The 26,570-nt window shown below is 38.0% G+C and overlaps 1 protein-coding gene across 4 annotated transcripts in view; it reads left to right on the top strand.

Annotated features, from left to right (window-relative positions):
- The window catches only part of ARMC3 (armadillo repeat containing 3), a 101,511-nt gene that overhangs the window by 30,932 nt on the left and 44,009 nt on the right, over nucleotides 1-26,570 (top strand). For all 4 annotated transcript variants that reach the window (XM_032243885.1, XM_032243884.1, XM_032243882.1 and 1 more), the window contains 4 exons: nucleotides 940-1,134; nucleotides 3,207-3,390; nucleotides 13,330-13,482; nucleotides 13,585-13,690. In XM_032243885.1, the coding sequence (XP_032099776.1) occupies nucleotides 940-1,134; nucleotides 3,207-3,390; nucleotides 13,330-13,482; nucleotides 13,585-13,690 (638 nt within the window). The remainder of the gene's footprint in view (nucleotides 1-939; nucleotides 1,135-3,206; nucleotides 3,391-13,329; nucleotides 13,483-13,584; nucleotides 13,691-26,570) is intronic.

The following is a 26,570-nucleotide window of genomic DNA, read 5'->3' as shown; positions in this document are numbered from 1 at the left end:
TTCTCCTAAGGACACCAGTTGTACAAGGACACCACTGAGGGCCCACTTTACTCCAGAATGACCTCATCATAACTAATTACGTCTCCAGTGACCCTGTTTTCAATAAGGTCACATTAACAAGTACTGGGGCTAGAACTTCAACATATATTTTGGGAGGACACAATTCAACCCATGACAAAAAGCAACCTACAATTTTGTGTCTAAAGGATGCTCCATATTAAAGATCAATAAAAGGATGGACAGGGGAAAGCTAAGCTTTAATTGGAGCCTTTTCCACCTTTAGTGCCATTTTATATTTATCATGTTTTGATTAAAGGTGTCATGTCTTAACAGAGTTTGGGAGCTTTCCATGGCTTCGTGGCTTGTTTTCTTAACCACCCACTTTTTCACTCACCAGAGTCATAGACATACAGGCACAACAACTGTCTAGACTATAATGACCCCTTGATTGTGTAAATGTTTTAAATAAAGGTCGTGTATCTGAATAAAGCTGCTGTAAATTTGTATGCAGAGGGCCTGTCAACAGCACTGCATGCTAATAGGTATTTCATAAACAGTCCATTTGAATGAGGTAAGAAATCAATGCCATAATTTCATTTTATTAATTACTATTTAAAGAAGTATATCCAAGTGTGAAAAGAATTTCATTACGCATAGATTTTATAATGCTGTTTAATCGAAATTTGCTGAATAAATGATACTACAAAAGTCGTAGATGTTTACTTTCTGTTGTAAATAATGTGTATATATTACAGTTAAATATTTTGGTGATGTCAATTGAAAGATTTCTCATTTTTGAGTTATTTTGGAAGGGAATTTGGAATAAAAGATGAGAAAATCATAACTTACGTTCTTGTGTTGGAAAACGGAATTTCTCCGTTCTTGAGAATGTATTTTGCTTAAAAATTTATTGTTTTGATCATTTGTATTTTGTGACAGGATTTTCAGTGTCGAACTACACTTCAAGAACTAAATGCAATACCTCCTATCTTAGATCTCTTGAAGTCAGAATATCCAATTATTCAATTGTTGGCTCTCAAAACCTTAGGTGTTATTACAAATGATAAAGAGTCTCGAACAATGCTAAGAGACCATCAAGGATTGGACCATCTTATTAAGATCCTAGAAACTAAGGTATTTAGTTTCATTCATTTGACTTTCTATTAGGAAATGTATCTCTCCCAAATGTTCAAAAATGAAATTTTATTCTATTTAACATGTATTAAGTGTAATGGATTAATTTGCTTATTGCTACAGAAAGTTTATTGGCCTGCTTAAATCAGGCTAATTGTACAGGGCAATTTAAACTAATTTTTAAAGTCTTCTGGTTTAGCAGACTCAAGATGCTTAAATTCTTGTCTATGATCTTCCTCTTGATTTCCTGAAACACCTGGGGTGAGTCTTTTAACCTGCATTATGGTTTTCTCCAGGATAAAGCAAGAAGCATAATTTTCCTCCCAGACACATATATTTTGATAATATTGAAGCTAGTAAGTTGCTAGTAAGTCCATAGTTGCTAGTAAGCCCCTTAGGAATTAATTAAACTTTAAGAATACTTGTGCCTTCTAGGATCTCCTGATTATAAAACCTCATCTAGTAGTTTGTTGAATGCCATTTAATTGACTTGAGTGATTCAGGTAGCTTCCAAATATGTCCAGTGTCTTTTGCCACTAACTCTTTATTGAAATAGTAATAAACAGATTTCAGATCCAGTGCCCCTACTTTAATCTCATGAGAACTCACTGTCATGAGAACAGCATGAAGGAACTGCCCTGATGATTCAGTCACCTCCCATCAGGTCCCTCCCTTGACACATGGGGATTATGTTATTTAATTTTCCCTGGGGATCACAACTGGAGATGAGATTTTCGTGGGGACACAGAGCCAAACCATACCAATGGGTTTGTGTTGGAGGGGTGGGTGGGTAGTTTTTTTTAAATAATTGGCTCATGTACTTTTGGAGGCTTGGCAAGTCCAAAATCCACAGGTTAGGCAAGTAGGCTAAAGATTCAGAAAAGTGTGTAGCTTGAGTCCAGGGGTAGTCTGCTGGCAGGATTCCCTCTGTGGCCAGGTAGATCAATCCTTTTCTATTAAGGCCTTCAAATGATTAGGTCAGGCCCACTCACATCATGGAGGGTAATCTACTTTACTCAAAGTCTACAGTTAAATATTAATCTCATGAAAAAACGCTGTCACAGAAACATCTAGAATATTTGACCAAATATCTGGGTACTGTGACCTAGACAAAAATTCATCATCAAGTTCTCTCCTTGCCAAATTGGCAGCAATATACATCCTAAATCATATTTGATCTTCAAATTAAGACAATGATGAGATCATATTTTCACCTAACATGATACAACTATGCCATATACAACCAAATATTTCCCAGTGCTTACCCCAGAAGAGGATGCAGAATCCTTGGGTGATGTTTACCCTTCCTGGACCCACTAATCCAGGCTATAGAAGAAATGGCACCATATGGTAGACACTGATTCAGAGCATATACAGCATTCTGGAGAACCTTGCTCCAGCCCTGCAAGGTCTTGCCACCTAGCTGGTGCTGTAGAATGGCAGAATGGTCTTTAAAAGAGCATTCTATCAAGCCAGCTGCTTAAGGATGGTGGGAACATGGTCAAACCAGTGAATTCCATGAACGTTGGCCACAATGTATTTGCTGTGATGTGAGTTCCTTCCATTCATGATGGATTATCCTTTCTGAGCATTTTTCAGTTTTGGGATTTCCCCTTTACATTTCTAGCTATTTAGGTAAGGCTGAAGTTTTCCATAGCTGTAGGGATTCAGTCGATTTCCTCAGGCAAGATAGCCACAAATTATTTTAAAGTATATATTTTCTTCAGTTTCGGTCTTGCTTTTTCAAAAAATGTTTACTCCAGATTTCAAAATTGTTTTTGGTGTAAGACTGTATGAGCAACTTCACTGACTACCATTTTTGAAGTTTTCTTCTTAGCATTACATTTTATCCAAAAAACATTTTGGAGTAAGGGAAAGGAGAAGACAGGGCACATAGCCAGGAAAGGTGATGTTACTTTGGTAAGCAGAACTCCTGTCACCTGGGGCCTCTGTCACAACAGAATTAATTACATTGTGTTCTGACTGACTTTATTTCCTCTTGTAGTCAAATATGGGAAGTGTACATTTCTTTTAGTACAAACTTCTAAAGTTGCATATGCTTTTATTATTAGGAATTGAATGACCTTCATATAGAAGCACTTGCAGTGATAGCCAACTGCCTTGAAGACATGGATACTATAGTGCAGATTCAGCAGACAGGGGGTCTTAAAAAACTCCTGTCATTTGCAGAAAACTCTACAATTCCTGATATTCAGAAGAATGCAGCCAAAGCCATCACTAAAGCAGCTTATGATCGTATGTCTTATTGTATTTTATTTTATTTATTTGGAGACCAGGTCTCACTCCATCTCTCAGGCTGGAGTGCAGTGGCATGATCACAGCTCACTGCAGCCTCAACCTCTCTGGGCTCAAGTGATCCTTCCACCTCAGGCTTCCTAGCAGCTGAGACTACAGGCGTGCACCACCATGTCTGGCTAATTTTTGTATTTTTATGTAGAGACAGGGTTTTGCTATGTTGCCCAAGCTAGTCTAGAACTCCTGGGCTCAAGCAATCTGCCCACCTTGACTGAGTCACAGCCATAAGCCACCATACCCCAAAATATCTTATTTTATATAAACTAAGCACATGTAATTCCTCTTGTAGTCTTAATTTTGATTAGTACTAATGAACACTAGAGTATTTGTCTGCTTTTTAAAAAACAATTTGAGGCTGGGTGCAGTGGCTCACACCTGCAATCCCAGCACTTTGGGAGGCCAAGGCAGGTGCATCACCTGAGGTCAGAGGTTCGAGACCAGCCTGACCAACATGGTGAAACCCCCCTCTCTACTAAAAATACAAAATCAGCCAAGTGTGGTGGCGTATGCCTGTAGTCCCAGCTACTTGGGAGGCTGAGGCAGAAGAATCATTTGAACCTGGGAGGCAGAGGTTGTAGTGAGCCGAGATTGCGCAACTGCACTCCAGCCTGGGCAACAAGAGGAAAATTTCATCTCAAAAAAAAAAAAAATTGAGAATAGTGCTGTATTTACTACTTAAGGCCAAATTCATCTCACTTCCAATGGGTTAGAGATTTGTCAAGGATATGAAGAATGCAATATGATTTCATTATCATCCTATTTTTTAAAAAACAATTCATTTCTATATTAAGTTCTAAGCCTTCATTTTGCTTGAATTTGGAATTATATAGAATGTATGCATCGTTTGTGAACCTGAAAGCATTGTTTGAAGAAATTCACATTCACAATAATATCTATAAAGTAATTTTTAAGTTTCAGCTGGAGTCTTTGCATTTCAGTGACAAGTTATGTTGACATAAATCTGTAAAATATGAGATTAATTATATCACAAGCACAGAAGATAAAATGATAGTTTTAATTTATGTATATTTGGAGTCTTATTTAATAAAAGATGTGATTTTATTTTTCCCCTTCTGCACCACTACTGTTATAAAGGATGACACCATTGACTATTTTAAGTGATTTATATTCTAAACACATATACTCACATCTGTGTATCTATCTACCTATCTGTGTATATATACATATATATATATACTATGGGAAACACTTCCTTTTCAGCACACACTGGATGTCTTCAAGACAAAGCTTTAATGCAGTAAGCAGGATTTCAGTATCCAGTATGCAGTGTATATAGAGGGGCCTCATGAGTTACATTATAAATTCCTATTTGAGAGGCTGGTTGTGAAACCAAGGTTTTTTAATATTGGCAAAAGACACTTTCTCCAGTATTCTATCAAATGGAACTTATACATTATCATAGCTGGTCAGTTCTATTTTCCTTCTATCCCAGTCCTTCTTAGCTAATTGAAACCCAAAGAGAAGTAAAATGCTAAGACATGGACAATGTCAATCCTAAAATGTTTGCTTATCCCCGCATCTCTCTGGAGAGTATTATATGTATCAAATGTGGCTGGGTCATTCTAAGTCTGTTCTAACTCATTTTGAGGTGGTGAGTTTGATGATCCATTATATGCCACAGTATTGAAAAGCACACAGTTGCTGGTACTGAAGTTCCACTATTGGCATTGCAATGACCTACTCGTGTGATTTTGAGTGAACTACAACCTTTCCAGAACAATGTATAAATTCATTTGCTCATGATTTATTAAGTCCTCACCCAGAACAGAAAAGTAAACAGGCAATCACAATGCAGTGTTCAAAGTGATTAATGACAGAAACACAGGATCACCCAGGAAGTCTCCCAGCACAGACCTGGATCAGATAAATCTTCCTGGAATCAGTGATTTACAAGCTAGGACCTAGAGTAAGTAAGAGAAACTGACTGTTCAAAGAAGGTTCAGCTGGGATGGAGCAGGAGAAGTCATTCTCTGAGAAGGAACAATGTGTGTAAAGGCCAGAGGAGGGACAACATGGTAAGTTCCAGAACTAAAAGCTTTCAGAACAGCCAACGACCAGAATGTCACAGAACACTGAGTGCTCAGGCTGCAGACACAGTGAGGAGTCCAGTGCCCATTGACATTATAAGCCCAGTTAAGGACTTTGGACTTTATTTTAATGCCAACAAAGAGCCATTGAAGTTAGAAGGGAGGAAACCTCACGGATTTTCACTTTTTAGAGAAAGTGAACTCCTGTTGCAAAGTGGAGAAGAGATTGGAAGTGTTTAGGACCAGACACAGAAGACCCATAGGGCGGTTGCTGTAGTAATCTAGGTGAGCTGTGAAGGTGCCCTGAACAGAGATGTGGTGCTCAGGATGGGCTCAAGGTGCTCTGGAAGGAGAGCCACCAGCACATGTGTGAGTATTTGTTGAATGACTATGTTGGTTGATAGAGGAAGAAGGCAATATGAAGCATGAGGCCAGGTTTCTGGCTTAGATAGCTGGTAATAAAATGGTGCCACTTACAGAAATGGAGAACTCAAGAAGGGGAACAGTTTTGCTTGAAGAAAAGGAAATCAATTCCATCTTGCTTTTTAAATTGTGGTGAAATGCAAGTAACATGAAATTTACCAACTTCATCATTTTTAAGTGTACAGTTCAGTGGCATTAAATGTATTCACATTTTTGTGGTGTTGTCCATCCACCGAAATCTTTGCATCTAGCAAAACTAAAAGTACACCAATTAAACAATAATTCCCACTTCTTCACACACACTCCTAGCAACCACCATTCTACTTTCTGTCTATGAATTTCACGACCCTAGATCCTTCACATACGTGGAATCATACAGTATTTGTGCTTTTGCAAATGCACAGCACTTAGCATGATATCAAGCTTCATTTATGTTGTAGGATGTGTCAGAATTTCCTTCCTTCCTAAAGCCAAAGAATATTCCATTGTCTGTATAGACTACATTTTGTTTTCCTTTCAACCATGGATGGACAGTTGGTTTGCATCTGCCTTTTGGTTAATGTGAATAATGCTGCTAAGAATGTGGCTATACAGATATCTCTTTGAGTCCCTGGTTTCAATTATTTTGGGTATATACCTAGAAGTGGAATTACTGAATCATATGGTAATTATATTTTTAATTCTAAGTTTAATCTTTTTTGAGACGCAGTCTCACTCTGTCACCCAGGCTGGAGTGCAGTGGTACAATCTTGGCTCATTGCAACCTCCACCTCCCTGGTTCAAGCAATTCTCCTGCCTCAGCCTCTCGCATAGCTGGAACTACAGGCACACACCACCATGCCTGGCTAATTTTTGTATTTTTAGTAGAGACGGGGTTTCAGCATGTTAGCCAGGCTGGTCTTGAATTCCTGATCTCAGGCAGTCCGCCCACCTTGCCCTCCCAGACGTGAACCACCACTCCTGGCCCAAAGCCTCTATTTAAACAATCACTTTGTCATTACATTCAATTTTAACTACATTTATCATTTAGAGTTATATGCATGTTGAGTCTGTTTCAGTGTGTGCTGTCAATTTCTCCTAGTTAAGCTTACCTGTCCTTATTTTAGATTCATTTCTAAAATTAACCAGAGTATATTTTTTTCAGTTAAAAAACATTTTTAAGGCATTTCCAATAGTGATATACTTTGAGACCTTACCTGTGAATAGGTTTTCGGCCTTCAGACATATATGACCATTTAACTGGGTTTGGAATTGTTGTATAATATTTCTCTTAAATATTATGAAGCTTGCTTTTGTAGAGTTCAAGCCTGATTTCCATTATCTTGCATATGTGACTTTTTTCCTGTATTAAGGTAGAGTTTTTTATTCTGAGTTTGAAAATTTTGCCAAAATGTGTCTAAGTCCCCTTCTCCACTGTCTTTACTACACAGGCAGCTTTTGATCTCCAGAGTCATGGTTTTTTCCCTTAATTCAGGAAGCTAGTGTTTTCTAATATACTGTGGATTCTTGTTTTTGTTTCATTTAATTTTTCCCCATGAATACTTATTTTTAGACCATCTCTGTTCTCCTTCTCTCTATGCAGTGTTTCATAATTTCAGTTTTTAATGCTCATCATGGAATGCAGAGGACTCTGCCTGGGCCTGGTTTTAATAAATAGAGGAAGCCTACAGGGTGCCCTTTGCCTGTTTTCCCATCAATTGAGAGGACAAGGTACTCCTGTAGCCCAATTTTGGATGACAAGGAGACTTTCCTGTGATGTGGCATTGCACTGCCAGAGTTCTACCTTCTCCTGATCTCAATGGCTTATGTAAGAGGAAGGTGATAGAAGTTCAGAGCTTTCTGGAGGCTCTTCACTGTTTGTGGCCTGGGTTATTTGTGGAAATTTCTTTCTTCCTCTCTTACCCTTGCCCCAGGGTCCTTTTTTGCTCCTTTTTTTCCTCAATCATCCTCTTTGACAGATCAGTCCATTTAAAACAGCCCCATGTCTTCATCTCATCTCCATCATGTCACCTGCTGCACCTGACTTCCGTTTCCACCATTCTGCCAAAATAGTCTTTGTAGAATTTGACATTGACCTCTCAGCTCCTAAATCCTGCAGAGGCATTTTCAGTCCTTTTTAACTTGACCTCTGGGTGGGAGTCCATGCTGTTGATTCCCCTCTCCTCCTCTAAACTTTTATCCCTTGGTTTCCAAAACACCCCTCTCTCCTGATTGTTCTAATTACCAGACCAACCTTCACCTTTACTGCTTTCCTCAGCTTATTTCAATACTAATCTTGCCTTCCTGCTTTCTGTCTTGTTCTCTTGAAAATCTTCCTGAGCACTCTCACTTATGACTAATGTTTCAGCTGCCTCCTTATTTGCTTATGAATCCCAAATCTGTTTCTAATTCTGACCTGTCTTCTAAATTCCTGCCTGTCTTCCTGACGGCTTCCAAGCACATCCAACTACACTGCCCACACTTTACTTTGGAGAGCGTTAAGTTGTTTTTGAGAATCTGAACAAAGAGTAACCTTCTGAAAATGTACAAATACACTACATTCTGCATATAATTGCAGAGAGTTCATAGACTGCCTGAAGCCCACCTGTCTTCTGAATTCATGGACCCCAGGTTAATAACTCTTGAGCTAAAATACACAGGATCAAGTCCAGATAGCCCCACTTGGCATTAAAGATTCTTATATTTCATTCAAGTGCACGGCCATTGGTTATCAATTTGTTCTTCCTCACATACTCCCCTTTGTACTCTGGATTGTATAACTTTGTTAGACCATCATTTTGTACTCATTTGCTCTGGTTTGGGCCTTTTGTCTGGATTCTGGTTTGGGAAATACCGTTTTGACCTATTGGTATCTATGTTCTTCCAACGGCTTGATTTAGAGGAAAAATCAAATTTTCTAATTCTGTTAATTTTTAAGGTGTCAGTAAAATAACTGGTTTCTCTTTCTGTCCTTAAGAAATTAAAGAACCTGCTTCCTTGTGCTTTAACCTGGTGCAGCCCACTCTGCTCTACATACCCTACCAGCTTTCTCACACCAGATCTTCACCTGTCCCCACTATGGTAGATTAAAGCAACAATCTGTGCATGAACTAAAGTAACCCAATCCTCACTGGAGTACCAAGCCAGCACAGCACAAAAGTTGACTTCCATTGCTGAGCAGAACCTCCATTTTCCAGATGGCGGAGACATATCTACCTTAACATCATTCAATCAATAGCCGTCTGTATTACAGTAGGGCTCTTTCACCATGATCTTGCGATTTCCTCAATTACTGTGAAAACTTACATTTTATAATTCAACTTATTCAACTGGTAATCTCCCCCCATCCCTTCTGACATAGCCTCCTTTCTTTTTAAATTGTTTTCATCTGTGGCAACTTTACAAAAACTGAAGAAGCATGCCAGGTGTTTTGTCAAATACAATGAATGCAGAGGTGGTTTAATTTTCTTATAGCCTAGGAGTATCTGGTCTGAAAGCTTGATTCTTGGAAACTCTACAAAGGTAGATGATTCCACAAAGATTCAAACTTTCTCTCTGTTCACATATCCCAATAAATTATTATGAGTGAACGCTCTTCTGATTGGAAGTGCAGAGCTTTGAGAAAATCTCTCCATTCCAGACGCAGAATTTCCCCTAAGGACTCTGATCTGCCTTAGCCATAGACATTTTTGGGCAGTACTGCCCACTTCTGACCAGAACACAACATTAAGGCAGAACCAACATCCTTGGGGCCAGTGCTAGAAGATAGGTTGACATCTTTGTCATTTGCCTGATTATTCTCCTCTATTTTTGTTGATTTATTTACCTCTTAACTCTTATTATCTGGCTAGCGCTACCATATTTCCCTCTTCCTCCTGCCTGGATTCTAGGTTCTGCCTTTTTTCCAGGTCTTACGTGTATATTTTGTTAAATCAGTCTGTTCTCATCATGCTATGAAGAAATATCTAAGACTGGGGAATTGATAAGGAAAAAAAGTTTAATTTACTCACAGCTCTGCATGGCTGGGGAGGCCTCAGGAAACTTACAATCGTGGCAGGGAGCACCTTCACGTAGAGCGGCAGGCGAGAAAATGAAAGCCCAGCAAAGAGGGAAGCCCCTTACAAAGCCATCAGATCTCGTGAGAAATCACCCACTATCAGGAGACTAGTATGGGAGAAACTGCCCCCATGATTCAATTATCTACACCTGGTCTCTCTCACGACATGTGGGGATTATGAGAACTGTAAATTCATGTAAATTCACGATGAGATTTGTTTGGGGACACAGCAAAACCATATTATGTGTCTACTTCTTTGTATATCAACTCTTGCCTGCCTTGACCTCTATCTGCCAGAAGCAGCCAGCTTAACCAGATGTGTCTTATTTTAAATTACAGTGGCAAACTCTAAAAACTTAACAAAGATTAAGAAAGCTATCTCCTAGCATTCCTGTATTGAAAGCATATAATCATGAAGAAGTGTAAAAAATGTCCCGCTGTTAGAAAACTCCATTTATAAGTAGATTTTTCAAATATTGCTCCTTATACTGTTAAGAACAATGTAACTATCAATAGCAATTTATAACACTTATTTTTACTTACAATCATCAAGAGAATATTTTTTAGACAAGGTCATGCATTGTCATTGTATGTCAGAAATACAGTTGAAACATCCAAATGCAAAACACACTTTCTGAGTTTTTTTGTTGAGTAAAGTTTTAACATGCATCTCACCTGTGGAAAGCCCAAATCAAATGTGCCTTTGACCTGGTACCAGTGGGAGGAAGGTGTTAATTACTGTGTTGCCATGAGGTTTATGAACTGGCATTAACATCTCAGCAGGAGTAAAAGTGGCACAACAGCAACTTCTGAGAATGGATGAATGAAAGCATCATTACACACAGATTTATTTCCAGTAACGAAACGTCATGCTTTTTTATTTTAAGAATACTGAACAAATGTTATTTTTAAAGGACATTATGCTATTGGTAGCCTAACTATCTTACCATTTTATGATCTGCGTAATTAAAACACAAATACTTCTTGGTGTAGCAATTCAATGAAAGTATTTGGTTAATATGTTACTTCATCTTTTAAATCTATTATAGCCACGCTGCAGTCAGCACTTTTGAGGTTTACTGAACACAGCTGCATTTTGAGAATACTTGCAGCAAGGTTGAGAAACTAATTGCTCTCAGTATCTAGTTAAATTATTTTTAAAAATCTTTTCAGTAATTGTAAATATACTGTTTTCTGAAAGCAACAACTACATACTCCAAAGTTCGTCTTTTCAAATTAATCATTTTGGCCAGTTTTCCTGATAGTATCCATGCCAAGAGGGTTCTGTTTAGAAAATTGCATTTAGAGCCATCAGGAAAATCTTAATGATAAATATCAGCATTTTAGGTCAGAGACTCCAGAAAAGTTTTGGATATTACTTATTCAGTGAAAAATAATAGGATCTATGTATATTTTAAAACATTTTTGGAGCCATATCCTTGAGATTTAAGTATTAACTGAAGCTTTTTCATGAAAAAAGGTTACGGCCTGCCTGAATTCTAACGGTAAATGAAAGGAACAAGAGATTAAAATGATAGGATTACAGGACGTGGTTCATGATTGGTTTAAAATGAATGAGCAGAAGTGTTAATAACTTAGCCTGTGCCAGTTATGGCCAGATTGCTTGACATATATCTGTGTATCAGGTGAACAGAGGCCAAAAGTATTTGCAAATATGGTGCCATCTAAATGTAACGCTGCTTCTGCAAACAAGGACAATTTTTTTTGAGTCATCGTTGAAGGAAGGGAGAAATCATAACTTTACAATGGAAACCTAGTTGTTGTTAATTTCTGAAAATATTTCTAAAACAACAAGTTTATTAAATTACGTATAAGTAATGAACTAGTTCCACACGTAAATATTGTAATCTAAATTATCAACATTTTTTTGCAAAGATTCTTACTCTAATAGAATATTCTTCTCTTATTTATTATATCCTGAGTGCATATGACACATTCTTCCATTTTAATCACAAAAGTAGAATATATAAAAGTTAATTTTATAAACTTTATAAAGGCTATTAATAATCGAATCTATGACAATTTTTTGAAGGAACGAAATTATTTTACAAGGAATTATTTGTAAGTTGTTTCGTTTTTTTTTTTTTTTCTTTTTTTTTGAGACGGAGTTTCACTCATGTTACCCAGGTTGGAGTGCAATGGCGCGATCTCGGCTCACCGCAACCTCCACCTCCTGGGTTCAGGCAATTCTCCTGCCTCAGCCTCCTGAGTAGCTGGGATTACAGGCACGCGCCACCATGCCCAGCTCATTTTTTGTATTTTTAGTAGAGACGGGGTTTCACCATGTTGACCAGGATGGTCTCGATCTCTTGACCTCGTGATCCACCCGCCTCGGCCTCCCAAAGTGCTGGGATAACAGGCGTGAGCCACCGCGCCCGGCCTAGTTGTTTCTTTTTATATTAGTCTCTGGTACCTCTTTATGTCATCAAAACAGTTTGACTTAATATATTTTTTCTAGAACATACTTTAATAAATAGCAACTCCTTTAGAATGAGCTAGAACATAAAAAAATTAGAATTAATATAACACAAAACAAATTATTTTAATGTTCTCATTTAGTTTAATGCAACATTTACGTTAGTATAGTAATGAGAATGTCATTTATAAAAAATCAAATGAAGCCAAGAGAAAACAATGTTTAGGGAACATTAAAGATACTTTAAAGAACATTAAAAATACTTCAGTTTCAAAAGTAGTGTTTTAAATGGGATGAATATAATGATATGTACTTAGAGTCATAACTTTAATTAAATAATTATTTAAATTTTTGCTACTTATGTATGTACTGTCACCTGAGAAAAAATTATGATTATAGTTTGATATAAAACTATACGTTTCTTAAGACTTGGGATCATACTTTACAACTCATTTTTACTTCCTCCTGTCCTCTGCTCTTCTCCTGAACGTCGTAAGCATCCAGCTAATCAGTTTGCTCATCTTAGGCATTCTTCCAATATTGGGTTTTACATTTAAAAGAACCATCAGATAAGCTGGATTTTGTCCTTAGTGAGCAGATAGTCTGTGTGAGCTCGGAGCACCAGGTCAGGTACATGACTGGTGTGAAATCAGTGCTTGCTAAATCCGAAAACTTGCCTTGTTCCTATTATAGAATTTCCTCGGCCATCATACTGATCTCATACAAGGGAATAGGGGAGAAAATGCAACATCCGTGATTCATTTTGCATAATTGCTGCAATCTAAAGTTAAATAGTTATAGATTTGGTCTAGTTTTGACTCATACTAAAGCTAGCAAATGGTCTGAATTCCTATTAGACTTTAGGTGAGAAAGTAATAATAGTTCACAGTGTTTGCATTAAAATTCTGATTTTTTTTCCTTTTTGTGTATGAAAGCTGAAAATAGAAAACTTCTCCATGAACAAGAGGTTGAAAAGTGCCTTGTGGCCCTTTTGGGTTCTGAAAATGATGGAACTAAAATTGCTGCTTCCCAAGCTATTTCAGCAATGTGTGAGAATTCAGGCAGCAAAGATTTTTTCAATAATCAGGGTAAGCCAACTGAAAACAACTCTTTTGAGCATTTTTAGGTTACCATATTTTAGTGCACATGGGCATTTTAAAAGTCACATTTTTACCTTTCTCTTTCTGTAGGTATTCCACAGTTAATTCAGTTGCTAAAAAGCGACAATGAAGAGCTACGGGAAGCAGCAGCTCTCGCATTGGCAAACCTAACCACATGCAACCCTGCTAATGCAAGGTAAGTTCAGAGATCCTCCCCCAACACCGACCCGTGGGGCAATTCACAGTCTAAGATGTTCTAATGTTAATATTTTGACTCTCAAGAGAGTCAATGAATTTCTCCAGATGGTATATCTTTGGGTTATTCTTCAGAATCCCTTATGAAAACAGAATCATCAAATGGGCCTGTTTTCTAAAAATATTGCAAAATCTTAACTATGTCTGACTTTGTTGGGAAAATGTGCAGGCCATTTGATTTCAGGGACCAGGAAGACTCTTGTAGAAGCTTCCACAAATAACACTGAATAATGCTGGAAATGTTAAAGACAACATTGCATGAGCATTTGGTAAATCTGGAATAATGCTTAAAGAACCATTTTAAAAGGATATGAACATTAGATAACAGAGAAACAGTTAAAAGGTCAGTGGCTCACGCCTGTAATCACAGCACTTTGGGAGGCCAAGGTGGGCATATCATTTGAGATCAGGAGTTCGAGATCAGCCTGGCCAACGTGGTGAAACTGCGTCTGTATTTAAAATACAAAAAATTAGCTGGGCATGGTGGCATGTGCCTGTAATCCATCTACTGGGGAGGCTGAGGCAGTAGAATTGCTTGAACCTGGGAGGCGGAGGTTGCAGTGAGCCGAGATCGTGCCATTGCACTCCAGCCTGGGTGACAGAGCGAGGCTCCATCTCAAAAAACAAACAAATAAAGAAAAAAACATATTATGGGCAAATACTGTGAAGACAAGTTAAGGAATAGGAATGCCTTCTGCATCCCAAACACTCTAGTATCTAATACTCATTTTAAAATTACCAAAATAATCTCCCAGCATTTAAGGAAACTGAGATTTTTCGAGGGTACATAATTTTCCTGGGTACACATTTTTATCAAAATCGCTGAGCTGGAAATCAATGCAGGTCTGTCAGACTCCAAAGTCTTTCCTCTATAGGAGATAAGACTGCCTTATAAAATAGTAAGCACTTCATGAAGGCAACTTCCATAAAGAAAATAATTACTTGCCCTCCCTACATCTCATTTGGTATGTTAGTTGGCTTTCATTTATTATTGTTTTGTGATATTGTGGGTAAAATTATCCTTTTCTAACTTGAAAGAAATCTCTGTCTGCCTCCATCACATACATAATAGTTATTAGCCTTTCTTTCCCTTTCTGTTCTCCCATACAAATATATATATCTTTTTTGGCAGGGATGGAGTCTCACTCTGTAGCCCAGGCTGGAGTGCAATGGCACAATCTCAACTCACCGCAACCTTTGCCTCCTAGGTTCAAGCAATTCTCCTGTCTCAGCCTCCCGAGTAACAGGAACTACAGGCACGCCCACGCCCAGCTAATTTTTGTATTTTTAGTAGAGATGGGGTTTCAATATGTTGGCCAAGGATGGTCTTGAACTCCTGATGTCATGATCCGCCCACCTCAGCCTCCCAAAGTGCTGGGATTATAGGCATGAGCCACCGCGCCTGGTCCACCCAAATATTTCATAAGACCCTAATAGAATGACTACAAATCTAACCGCCTGATAAAAACATAACAGAAATGCATAAGCGTCAAAACAAAACTGTGTTCCTTTGGTAGCTACTATCTTTGACATAGTAGTTTCCTAAATTAAGGGTCATCATTATCTCTAGGAAAGCACCAAATTTCTGGAATATTGAGTCCTTGTAAGTAGCAATTTGAAAATAGCATATTCAGTGATTTTTCCAGTATGGTCGCACAATGTAAAAAAATCTTATCAGAGACACTAAACCACTTCTCTCTCCAGTCCATTTAGATTTGTATATTATCTAGAATACTTTAACAGGCCTCCAGAGTGTATAGCTATTTTGATTTGATGTGAGTTTGCCCGGCTTATATTTTTTGTTTTAATTTTATACAAAATCATAGAAAATTAGGATGGTAAGTAGTTCTAAAAGGGGCTGACTTCAGAGAGAGAGCTGCCTTCTCTCTCAGTTTAATTATCTATTTGAGACATTTTTGTCATTTGACTGACTCTATAGTTCCTTTGGTTACCACAGAAAGGTTAGGACTAAATGATACCTGACTTCTCTACTACAGTTAACTTTATTTTCGTAATTTAATTTTATTCTTGTAAATTTTTAATTGCAGTCATTTCTTTAACCCATTATATACTGTCCATTCTGTTATTTTTTTTAATTTTATATTTTGTAAGGGAAATGGGACATGAATGAGAGCGGCTTTCTGAATGCTCTCTGAGGTTTATATAGTTTTTACCTGGGATTTTCTGAGTTAAAAAAATATTGAAGATGAATGCTTTTGAGGAGGATATGGAATCAGATTTGACAGGTTTATGCCAAATGCTGAAGACTGAAGTTGCAAAAGATTCTAGAGTCAATCAAAAGGAATGAACATGAATAAGTCACTTATAGAAGGACTCCTTCTAGAAACCTCCTTGAGTTCAATACCTAATGCGAAATACAATGGAAATGAGACAACAAATGTGATTGGCTATTTTTAATAAAATAATTTTCTGCTCAGATCTTTTTAGAATTGTTAGCTTAAACTCAGCATTGGTGAGTATTTCCTGCGTCACTTTTAGTAGCAGTCCGTTCCATCATCTCCCCTAGGAAGCATCATGGCTTTGCTGCTGGGATAGTGGGAATCAAGGTTTTCTAATTATTTTTCTGTCATACGTAAGTAGTATAGGAGGCAAAAACCCAGATAGCTTTCTCCAGATGCATTTGGTAGCGTTTGAATTTTTGATCCTTGCTAGCCTACTTTTTAAAAATGCACATAAGCACTGCAAATACCAATTTTGTGTGTAGGTTAAAATGTAACCCGTCTCCTACACACATATCTTAATGTGCCTAAAATGAAATTTTAAAACCCAATGCTTAAAATCAGGGCATCTTCTGGAATTGGAGGCTCATTTCACGCATTGAGTAATTGCTGTGTTGTCATGGTGACATATAACGTCGGTGCAATTTCCTTTATGTAATAGATTTTTGCTTGGAAAGTTGTGGGTAGATCAAAATTTTCTAAATTAAATAATCAGCCTGAGGAAGGAGAAATGTACTTTGTGGTAACCCTTTTTGTAAAGCTAACGAGTGCTTTTTTATTTAAAATATTTTTAAAATCTAAAAATAGAATTTTATAATCTTTCTGTAAATTAATTTATAGTCTAATGTATCTGATTTCAAATTTTCACACATCTTGCTTTCTCATAACAAAAAAACCACACTCAAATGTTATAAAATAGTACGATGATGAGCAATTTTAGGAGCAACCATAAATAAATAATCAGACCATTCATAGCCTTATGTGGAAGATTTTCAACTTTATTAAAGTAATCTGATCATCACCTTAATTGATGCCAAAAAATCTTGCCTATTTGATATTCTTTATGAATGAGGTTTCCCAGATACTCAAGTTTAGTGGATTTTTAAAAATTTACTTCTTTAATCAAAAAAAACTTTTAAAAATTTGTGATGTTTGAATTAAAATCTAAAATCTTTTCCTCTCAACCTTCTGTTTTATTTTATTTTTTTTTATTTTTAGACAGGGTCTTGCTCTGTTGCTCAGGCTGAAGTGCAATGGTGCAATCATAGCTCATTGCAGCCTAAACCTCCTGGGTTCAAGTGATCCTCCTGCCTCAGCCTTTCAAGTAGCTGAGATTACAGGCATGCACCACCCCACCCAGTTAATTTTTCTTCTTTTTTTTTGAGACGGAGTCTCGCTCTGTCACCAGGAGGGAGTGCAGTGGCGCAATCTCGGCTCACTGCAACCTCCAGGGTTCAAGTGGTTCTCCTGCCTCAGCCTCCCGAGTAGCTGGGATTACAGGCGCGTGCCACCATGCCTAGCTAATTTTTGTATTTTTAGAAGAGATGGGGTTTCACCATGCAGGCCAGAATGGTCTCGATCTCTTGACCTTATGATCCGCCCACCTCGACCTCCCAAAGTGTGCGAATTACAGGCGTGAGCCATTGCATCTGGCCTTTTTCTTTTTCTAAGGGATGGGATCTTACCACGTTGCCCAGGCTGGTCTCTCAAACTCCTGAGTTCAAGCAGTCCTCCTATCTTGGCATCCCAAAGTGCTGGGATTACAGGTGTGAGCCTCTACATCCAGCTCCCTCTCAGCCTTTTAAACTGATCACGCTGTTATTAAACTTTGGTGGGGAAAGTTATGGTTGCCATTTTGACTAAGTGGCTGCCATATGACCCTCGGCGGTGTTCTCAGGGCCCCTTGGGAATGGGGGTTCCTTGTCCCACTCACTGGGAATAAATTCAGGGTGGCAGCTCCTTTGACCTTCAATGTATTTTGTTGATTACTTATTAGGCTTTTGAGAACTTTCCGTTTTTTTCATTTTCACTGCTGTCAGTGGATCTGATTGGCAGAGCTCTAACTTCCTCCCTGCCAGAGTTCCTTTCAAATCTTCCTTTCTGTCCATGAAAAGCTTAGATACCAGGTAACCCAGCTTTATCACATTTTACATAAAACCCATACAGGAGGGCCTGATGCCTCTTCTCTAAGTACATTTTTTTGCTTCTCAGAGGCCATTTCCTACCCTGCAGATAATTCTTAGGTATGTTGTGGGCATGTGAAATTTCTAGGTATTTGAATTATGGATACTTGAGATGGTAGTTTAAAAATTATTAACGAACATGAACCCTTTTACTTACAAAGGAGCTAATGTTGTAGAGTAAAATGGACATAAAATATATCCTGGAAGTAAATATACTTTACTTCCTTCCAGGAGTATTTTGTTTTAGGTCTTTGCAGTGACCACCCTCTTGCCTGGAAAATCTTTTCCCCGGCAGCCTGTAGTTCCGTCTCTCACCCGCTTCATATCTCTGTTGGAACGCCACCTTGGCAAAGCGACTCAGCATTACCACACGGCTTAAGATCGCACCCCACACACGCACATTCTCAACGCTCCTTCCCTGGTGCCCATTTTACATACGCTTAGCATTTTCTAACATAGCATGTAATTCACTGGTATACTTGTCATCATTTGTTTTTTGCACTGCCCTCCCCTGCCACACACACACACACACACACCGCTAGCATCCATGCAGGGAGCAGCCTTCTCTATCCAATTCACTGAAGCATCCCAAGCATCTAGAATAGTGTCCATCACATATTAGGCATTCAGTAGAAAATAGGCTTACATTAAAAAAAAAAAAAAAAAAAAAAAAGAGTCCGGGCAAGGTGGCTCACATCTATAATCCCAGCACTTTAGGAGGCTGAGGTGGGTGGATTACTTGAGGTCAGGAGTTTGAGACCAGCCTGGCCAACATGGCGAAACTCTGCCTCTACTAAAAATACAAAAAGCTTAGCCAGGCACGGTGGTATATACCTGTAATCCCAGCTACTCAGGAGGCTGATGCATGAGAATCGCTTGAACCCTGGAGGCAAAGGTTGCAGTGAGCTGAGACTGCGCCACTGCACTCCAGCCTGGGCAACAGAGTGAGACTCCATCTCAAAAAAAAAAAAAAAAAGGGAAAAGAAAAAAGAAAAACAACCAAATGTAAAATGACAGTGAGGAAAACGAAGTCTATTTGACAAACAAAATCTGTTGTCAAACAATCAGTCAATGCCCGTTACTTAAAACAGAAAGTAATAATCAGCATTGTTTTCCTTGTTTGTTTTCGTATAACTTGGAAAACAGAAGCAGTAGTGGCGGCTTCCCTGTAAGAACCTTCTATTGACACTTCTAATTCTATATTATCTGTGGAATAAAGATTACTTAAAGTGGGTAAGAATATGAAAAGGCAATAAATAAGAATAAAAACAACTATTTTTATAAAGGCATAGTGAAAGAGGACAACCAGGTTCACTTGTTAGCAGCGAAAGAAGGATAAAGCAAAGTAAAACTATTTTAAGGTGAATAAATGAAAGGTGACAAGGCTAAAACAATGCCCATAGGAAGGAACACATGAAAATGGAAACCAAGAAGCAATAATAACTTTTATAGAAAAGTATAATCCATTTACTTGATTGGACACATATCCTTTATTGGTATACTGCTGATCTCTTTGACAATTCTCAATTTGTTATACGTTTTGGAAATGAGAAAGCTGTTAATTTTTGACTGAGGAAATATTATTTTCAGTTAAATTTCATCTCATATTTATCCCAAGCACCTTTATCCAATTAATTATATCAAAGTTTCATATTATTTATGCAAGTACTGGGGGAATTATTCTTCCGAGGAGCAGACCCTACATATTAAAAGAATATTTAAAACTATTAATTTATAACATCACTGCCATCTATTGGATCTGATCAGAATTAGAGTTTAAGTTATTCCAAGAAGAAAAAGGGTTCAGTGATTTTCACTTACCTTAGCCAATGCTAACCACATTTGGTCACTGGTAAACCATGAAAAGATTGGAATAAATGTTCAGAACTAATAAATATTAGTATAAATCTTGACTAGATAGTTTTCAAAAGATGCAATTATCTTAGGAAATAAAATGTAATGAATAAAATAAAAATATAAACAGTAATAACTACAATTATTTTAATACCTATAGAGGAGTGAGAATTACAGTTTTGTTATAGTAAATTCATGATCATGAGTCCCTAGTTTACACATAGATCATACTAACACTGATTCTTCATAACTATTGCATGTTATATCCATGAAGAACTGAGTGATTTCCCCAAATCTTAGAGATCCTTTTATCTCCATTTTTTTGTTTTTCTTGTTTTTTATTTTTTTACTTCTTTTGACTTTCCATGACTGCAGTGACCCAAGAAAGTTCTAAATGGTAGCACATATAGTGGTGACTAAAATAATTAATTGATTGATTACTGGTCCATCACCAGCTTCTACAATACCAGAGACAAAAAGCTCTTCCCCAGAAACTGTCTTGCCATTGTGTTCTCTATGGTCAGCACTGCACAAGGGAATAATGAAATACATAAGCAGTACACCCCAAAGGGACTCCAAGAACAGCTAGAATGCCTCCAAATTATATGGATGTGCATTTGAGCACTTTGGAAACCTTAGAATGTCCTTGTTATATATAGCTGACTTGTCATTTTGCATTATCAATATTAAACATTCTCTTTGCTAATATAGAAATAAAGCATTGACTAATTTTAATACCTATTAGAATTATTTATGGAGTATCATACCCAAGAATGCCATGTAATTCGTAGAGAAAACTTTAAAACGTATGCCACATACAGAACTTCACTTAGTGTTCAAGCCAAGTCAATACTCCATCTAGTGCTTCAAGAAAAATCAGTACTGCACAGTGACCAAAGTTCTTATCAATCATTTCAGTATTGTCAAGGAGGGGCATGATCTTAAGTGATTTCCTGAAATGTTAAATTTCTCCAGCAGAAATAAAAAGCACTTTTCAAGCCTTTTAAAACATGTCTGTCCCATTCAGTAAAGTTGGTGTGAAGAGAATATATTTGTGTATTTATTGTTACCATTTCTTTTATTCTATTGATTTTAGGCTAATGGTTATTCCTTAGGATTGGCTATATTTCATGGTGGAGTTGGCTGTATTTCATGGTGGAATGAAGGCTGAGTGCAGTGAATGATGATGATGATTTTGAAGCAGGAAAAAAACTCCTCTTAAAGTTAGCAAAATACAAACCACGAGTTTCACTTTTCCTTCTCCATCCCTGTACAGGAAGAGATGAAATGGCTGGACATGTGTTCCATCACCCTTTGAAAAATCAATGTTAACACCCTGTTCTTAGGGCACACTTCTTGGCCAGTACTCACAGACCTGCTTATAGAAGTAATCCTGTCATTTAGAATACTTTTTACTGAAGAAGCACTGGCCATAGAGATAATCCACGGTGATTTACAAAATTAAAATGTAGTCTCATGAAAAATGCAAGGTCGTGTTGTAGGCTTGACGTATAGGTTGTACGGCTATTGTCTTTGTCGCATAGGGCTTTTCAGAGTTCCGTTTTTCCTTCTAACAATGCAAGGAACTGCGTCTTTATACTGACCCCTAGTGGCAGTTTAGGAGGATGTTGGGGGAGGGGCAAAAAAGTAATGGAAGGATTGCTCTGTAGTTTAATGAAACGAATATTAATTTAATTTGAAACACTCTCCAGTGTATCTAAGATTAGATTTTTAAAATATTCTTAAAAGATTTCTAACTGAAAATTATTCCAACATGGTGCTTTTAGAGATAATATTCTACTGCTAAACGTGTGTTTAACAGATGCTAGTGTTTGACTTTGTCCCCTGTTAAGGTGTAGCAATTTACAAATGTTTTGAGGCATTCATTGTACTGGTAGCTGGACATCTTCTGTGGTATATAACCAGACAGGATAAATTTCATACTCTTGAACAACATAAAGTAATAGATCTCATTGCTATTATGGTTTCTCTAGAGTTGATTTTTGCACTTGATTTTGTACAATAGATGATTTTGTTTTAAATTCTTATTTATATCACTTTGTTGTAAAATTCTACATCCTTTGAATTAGAATACTCGCAATATGAGTGTCTTGGAAGATAACGAGCTAATTTCATAACTTTTTAGGAGGTTTTGTTTTGTATTAAGGATAAATGTATTATTTTGTATTAAGGAAATACGTTCTCTGGAAGAACGTATTTAACATGTTAGTTAATACCTTAAAAGGCCTCTGGAATTAATAGATAAAATAAATGGGGAAAGTCTTCATGGTAAACCTGAGAATTATTTTTGCGTTATTTCTGTCCAGGTTTACTGAGTGGATGCTTTTCATTTCTGCCCCTTAGAGCCTAGATCCTCCCTGCTTGTTGGAATCTTGTTCTAAACATTGGTTATGCTGACTTGGAAAAAATCATAGTGAATTTGGAAAACATAGAATGAAAAGCTGAATTCTGCAACAGAACAAGTGGATTCCACATCCCCATTTCGTGTCGGTGGATGCCCACCTGACCTTGACCAACAGTTTGAATTTGATTAGCCACCAATTTTGTGAGGCTAAGTGAATCCCATAAAATGTTCAATTAGAAAATTATCCATGCTACTTTTATTACCTACAGTGCAGAGACTGATATTTGCATAACCTCATTTTAAAGTTGCTAGTACTCTTTTTCAGGTTTAATTTACAACATTACTGATTTTCAGAGGAAATCTTTATACTGTGTGATTTTTCTCCCTCTCTTTCAATTTGAAGCATGCTTAGACCTATATAAGTTTATTTTTACCAACCCTTGACTTTTTACATTAATCATTTCTCTTGATTTTTCTTCACTCTGGAAATGGTCCTTACGGCTCATTGATTACACTTGAGTGGAAAGGCTTGCGTAAGATTCCTGAGGAAACTGCCTCAGCTCTAGCCCTGCAGGTGTAGGAGATTTGGCTGTTTAACTAAAAATTCTCTAAAAATGAAATTTTCATGCACACACACGAGTTTTGCAATATGATCGTATGTTTCTATGATCTGAAAAAAATGACGCTGTTGTTGAAAGCTGGCAGTTACAGGCCAAGTATTGAGCTAAGTCCTTGAGTGCAATATATCATGAAATCCCAGAGCAGTCCTATGGGGAAAGGAATATTACTGTCATGCCCATTTTGCAGATGAGGAAACAGGCCCAGTGCTTACTCATGGTCACAGAGGTGGTTTGTTCTCTAGGTCCCCAGGGAACCAGTAGGCACTGAAGCTCATACTCTCCACCCTGGCAACTTTTATTTTATTCTCTCCTCATCAGTGCCTCCAGGACCCAGAACTTCTCCACATTCCCCACCAGAAACTTCTCCTGTGCTGAAATTCATGATCTCTTTGAATTCCTCCAGACTGAATGGTCAGCACACCTTGGACTCACGCCTGCAGGCACCTTTGGAGACATCTTTCCTGCCTTCCTTTCCCTTTCTCTTTGCTTCCCACCCTCCCTCCGCCTTTCTCCCGGGGTTCCTTCCCCCAGGCCCCCCTCTCCTCCTCTTTTCTGCCTCTGCCTCCTCCTTTTTCTCAGTTTCCATTCCCTAAGGAATGATGTCCTAAAGCAAGTAAATTCTGTTGTTTTATTTTGTTTTCCTGGAAATAATGTACTTTTTAAAGCTTAAAAGGTTGAAAAATGTAAAAAATAATGAATTAAAAGTCAGAAACCCATGTTTTTTTCCTGTCTGTTGATTAACTTGCTTTTGAGCAAGTTTTAGTCTCCCTGCATCCTGCCGTTTTGACTGTGAAACAAACAAGTAAAAATGAATCTACATGATCTACTGTATTTTGTGCATGATAAGCGATTACCCCCTAACCAGTATCGCGAGGAGTCTGGAATCCAGCTTTCACTGGGAGCCAGGTGTGATCTGTCTTTATAGCTGTTATCATTTCATTCCCAATGGTAGGGAACTTACCACTTTGAGTGTAGGGATTATTATTATTATTATTATTGGTAATGATTCTACCATTATCTGGGTATTCTTTACCTGCTGGGCACTGTGCCAGGCTTTAGGGGTACCACAGGAAAGGAATGCATCCGGCCTACATTCCAATCAGGGAGACCAGTAGTACCCGAATAATTTTAGAAAGGTAATTGCAGAACAGATAACAGTATAGGTAAACTTAAAACAGAGCAGCGTGGAGAGAGGACCATGGCCCCGGGGTTAGGAAAGGGGCCTAGAGAATGATGCCGGGCTTGTCAAGGAAGGGTCCTCTGAAGAACAGACATCTGAACTGCTGAGAATAAACCATTCATGGCAAGTGCAGGGACTTTTTTTGTTTGCTATCACACCAGAGCATTCGGTATCCTTATTTAGTTAAGAAAATCAACAACATGGTATCTCTAATTACTTTCTGACTGTATCCCTTGTCATTGACAGATATAAAAATAGGCTGATTTCCAGGCTAAACAGAAACATTTTCTAGCTGCAAAAGTCATTTATTGTGAATATCCTAACTCCTTGACCATCATTCCTGTTTTATTAGAAAACAAGTCACCCATCAAAAGAGAGCTGTTCTATGCTGATGGCAGGTAGTTAATTATGAGTAGGGCATTCTAGCCTTTGAAACAGAAGGTAGCATGTACGGAAGTGAAGTGTTGTGATTGAACAGCTAGGTCAATAAAGACTCCACGTCACTTGGAAGAAAATTACATATGATTTCCCCAGACTTTGATTGAGTGCCTCAAAATCGGTAGCAAAACATGCATGCTTTTTGTGGAAGTGCTGGGTTAGCGCTCACTATTCTCTTTGCAGTCATGCTGTTCTCTTTGAGAAAGCGTCATGTCACCACGGCGGCAACATCAAAGAGAATTCTGAAAGTCTCAAAATGAAACCTGCTAAGGTGCATCAATATGGTGTAATCCATTCACATATTTCTTAGCATTTTTTTTTGGCATTTTTCTGATTTTGCTATAGATGCAAACATCTTTTTTCCCATGGCTAGACTTTAATTATATTACTTTAAAACCCTTCATTTTAAGCATTTGCCGACAATTAATTGTGTTTCTCTCCCTTAATTGTTAAAAACTTCTTTAAATAATATTTCTTTAAAAGGAGAACATTCTCTTGGCTAGTTTGTCAGTCCTGGAGTTCAGCCAGAGTTTGGGGGCACAAATACCAGCGTCCTACAATTGTGGGGCTGCGGTGGGACAATCCTTGTTTTGGACTCAGAAATTGACCAATTTAGCAAACACACTCCACTTCTTGGATCATTACCTTTGTTGAGAAACTGGCTGGAACAAGAGTCAGGAATTCTGTTTATAGCATTCCAAATCTGGCTGTGTTAAACAGGAGACGTGTTTATCATAACGGTCAGTGTTCCACCTGTCCAGACTCCCTGCAGCCGGCAAGGCTTAAAATGCCAGCCCTGAGTTGCTGCTGTGTACCCACCGTCCCTGACCACTTGCAGCGTGTCTGCCGCCAATATGTCTTCCTTGGTGTGACAAAACTCACGGAGACATATGAAAAGTCATGCTGGTGGGAATGGTTGTAATCACTGTTAACAAACAAGGTTCTTATTGCCAATATCACCATCTGTTCCATCGGGTTCCACATATTACCCTGTATGTGGGCTCTGTAAAACAGATTTCTGTTCTGCCCAAGGTCACCCTTGATTCGTGTTACCAGACTTTGCAGATGGGTTGAATGTGAACCTCAAATTGCAGCAAAGATTCAACTCTGAAAGGTACCAAATGGTGTCATCTGGTGCACACTCAAATAAACAGAGTCAACAATGTCTGCAAAGGCAAAATAGAGACATCCCTTGCTAAAAGAGATGAATTTATTCCCGAGAAGTTGTCTAAAGTGCAAAATTTTATTTCTTGAATATCATCTAAAAATTACCTCACTGTATAATTGGAGAAGCAAGAGGGTGGGGAGGAAATGAACCGATTTCAGGAGCAGCTGTAAGTGATAAAACTGGAAATCCCGGTGTTGTTGGATCCTGTCCCGTCTTGCAAACTTAAAGCTGAGCTAAGCACATTCCCCCTCCCTCCTCCTCAATACCTGCAGCGGATTTCTGCTCACTAACCTAGAGTTCATTTGAGTCAATTAAAATATATTAGTCGTCTCCGCACCAGAAATAAAAATAAGACTCCAATATTACCTCTAAGAAGTATGTACCAGGTACAGACGTAGCACAGAGGAGGGAGTGATTAACAAGGAGGGCTGTGACTGTCACAGATGACTTTGAAGAGGAAGGGACAAGTAAGCAGACAGTGAAGAATGAGATGGAGTTCTCCAGCCACAAGTGCCAGACGGATATGGAAGAGTGTTTGGAGCAAAGGGACCACAAGTGTAAAGACACAGACATGAAATTGCATAATATTTTTAGTGAGCCATAGACACTACCTTTGTGTGTTTGAATTTTTCCTCAGTGACGTTTTTAGTGTGCTTTCTATAAGTGCTTTTTTATTGTGGGGTTTGGGCATTTAAATGAAAAACTCTGTTGAATTCCATTCATGAATGCTGCAAAATAACATTTTAAAGTCGTTACTTTTCTCTGATGTAAAC

The sequence above is a fragment of the Sapajus apella genome, unplaced genomic scaffold (genome assembly GCF_009761245.1).
Source record: "Sapajus apella isolate SASKATOON/1434 unplaced genomic scaffold, GSC_monkey_1.0 scaffold53, whole genome shotgun sequence".
NCBI classification, from domain to species: domain Eukaryota; kingdom Metazoa; phylum Chordata; class Mammalia; order Primates; family Cebidae; genus Sapajus; species Sapajus apella.
This window is presented reverse-complemented; position numbering and strand designations above follow the sequence as displayed.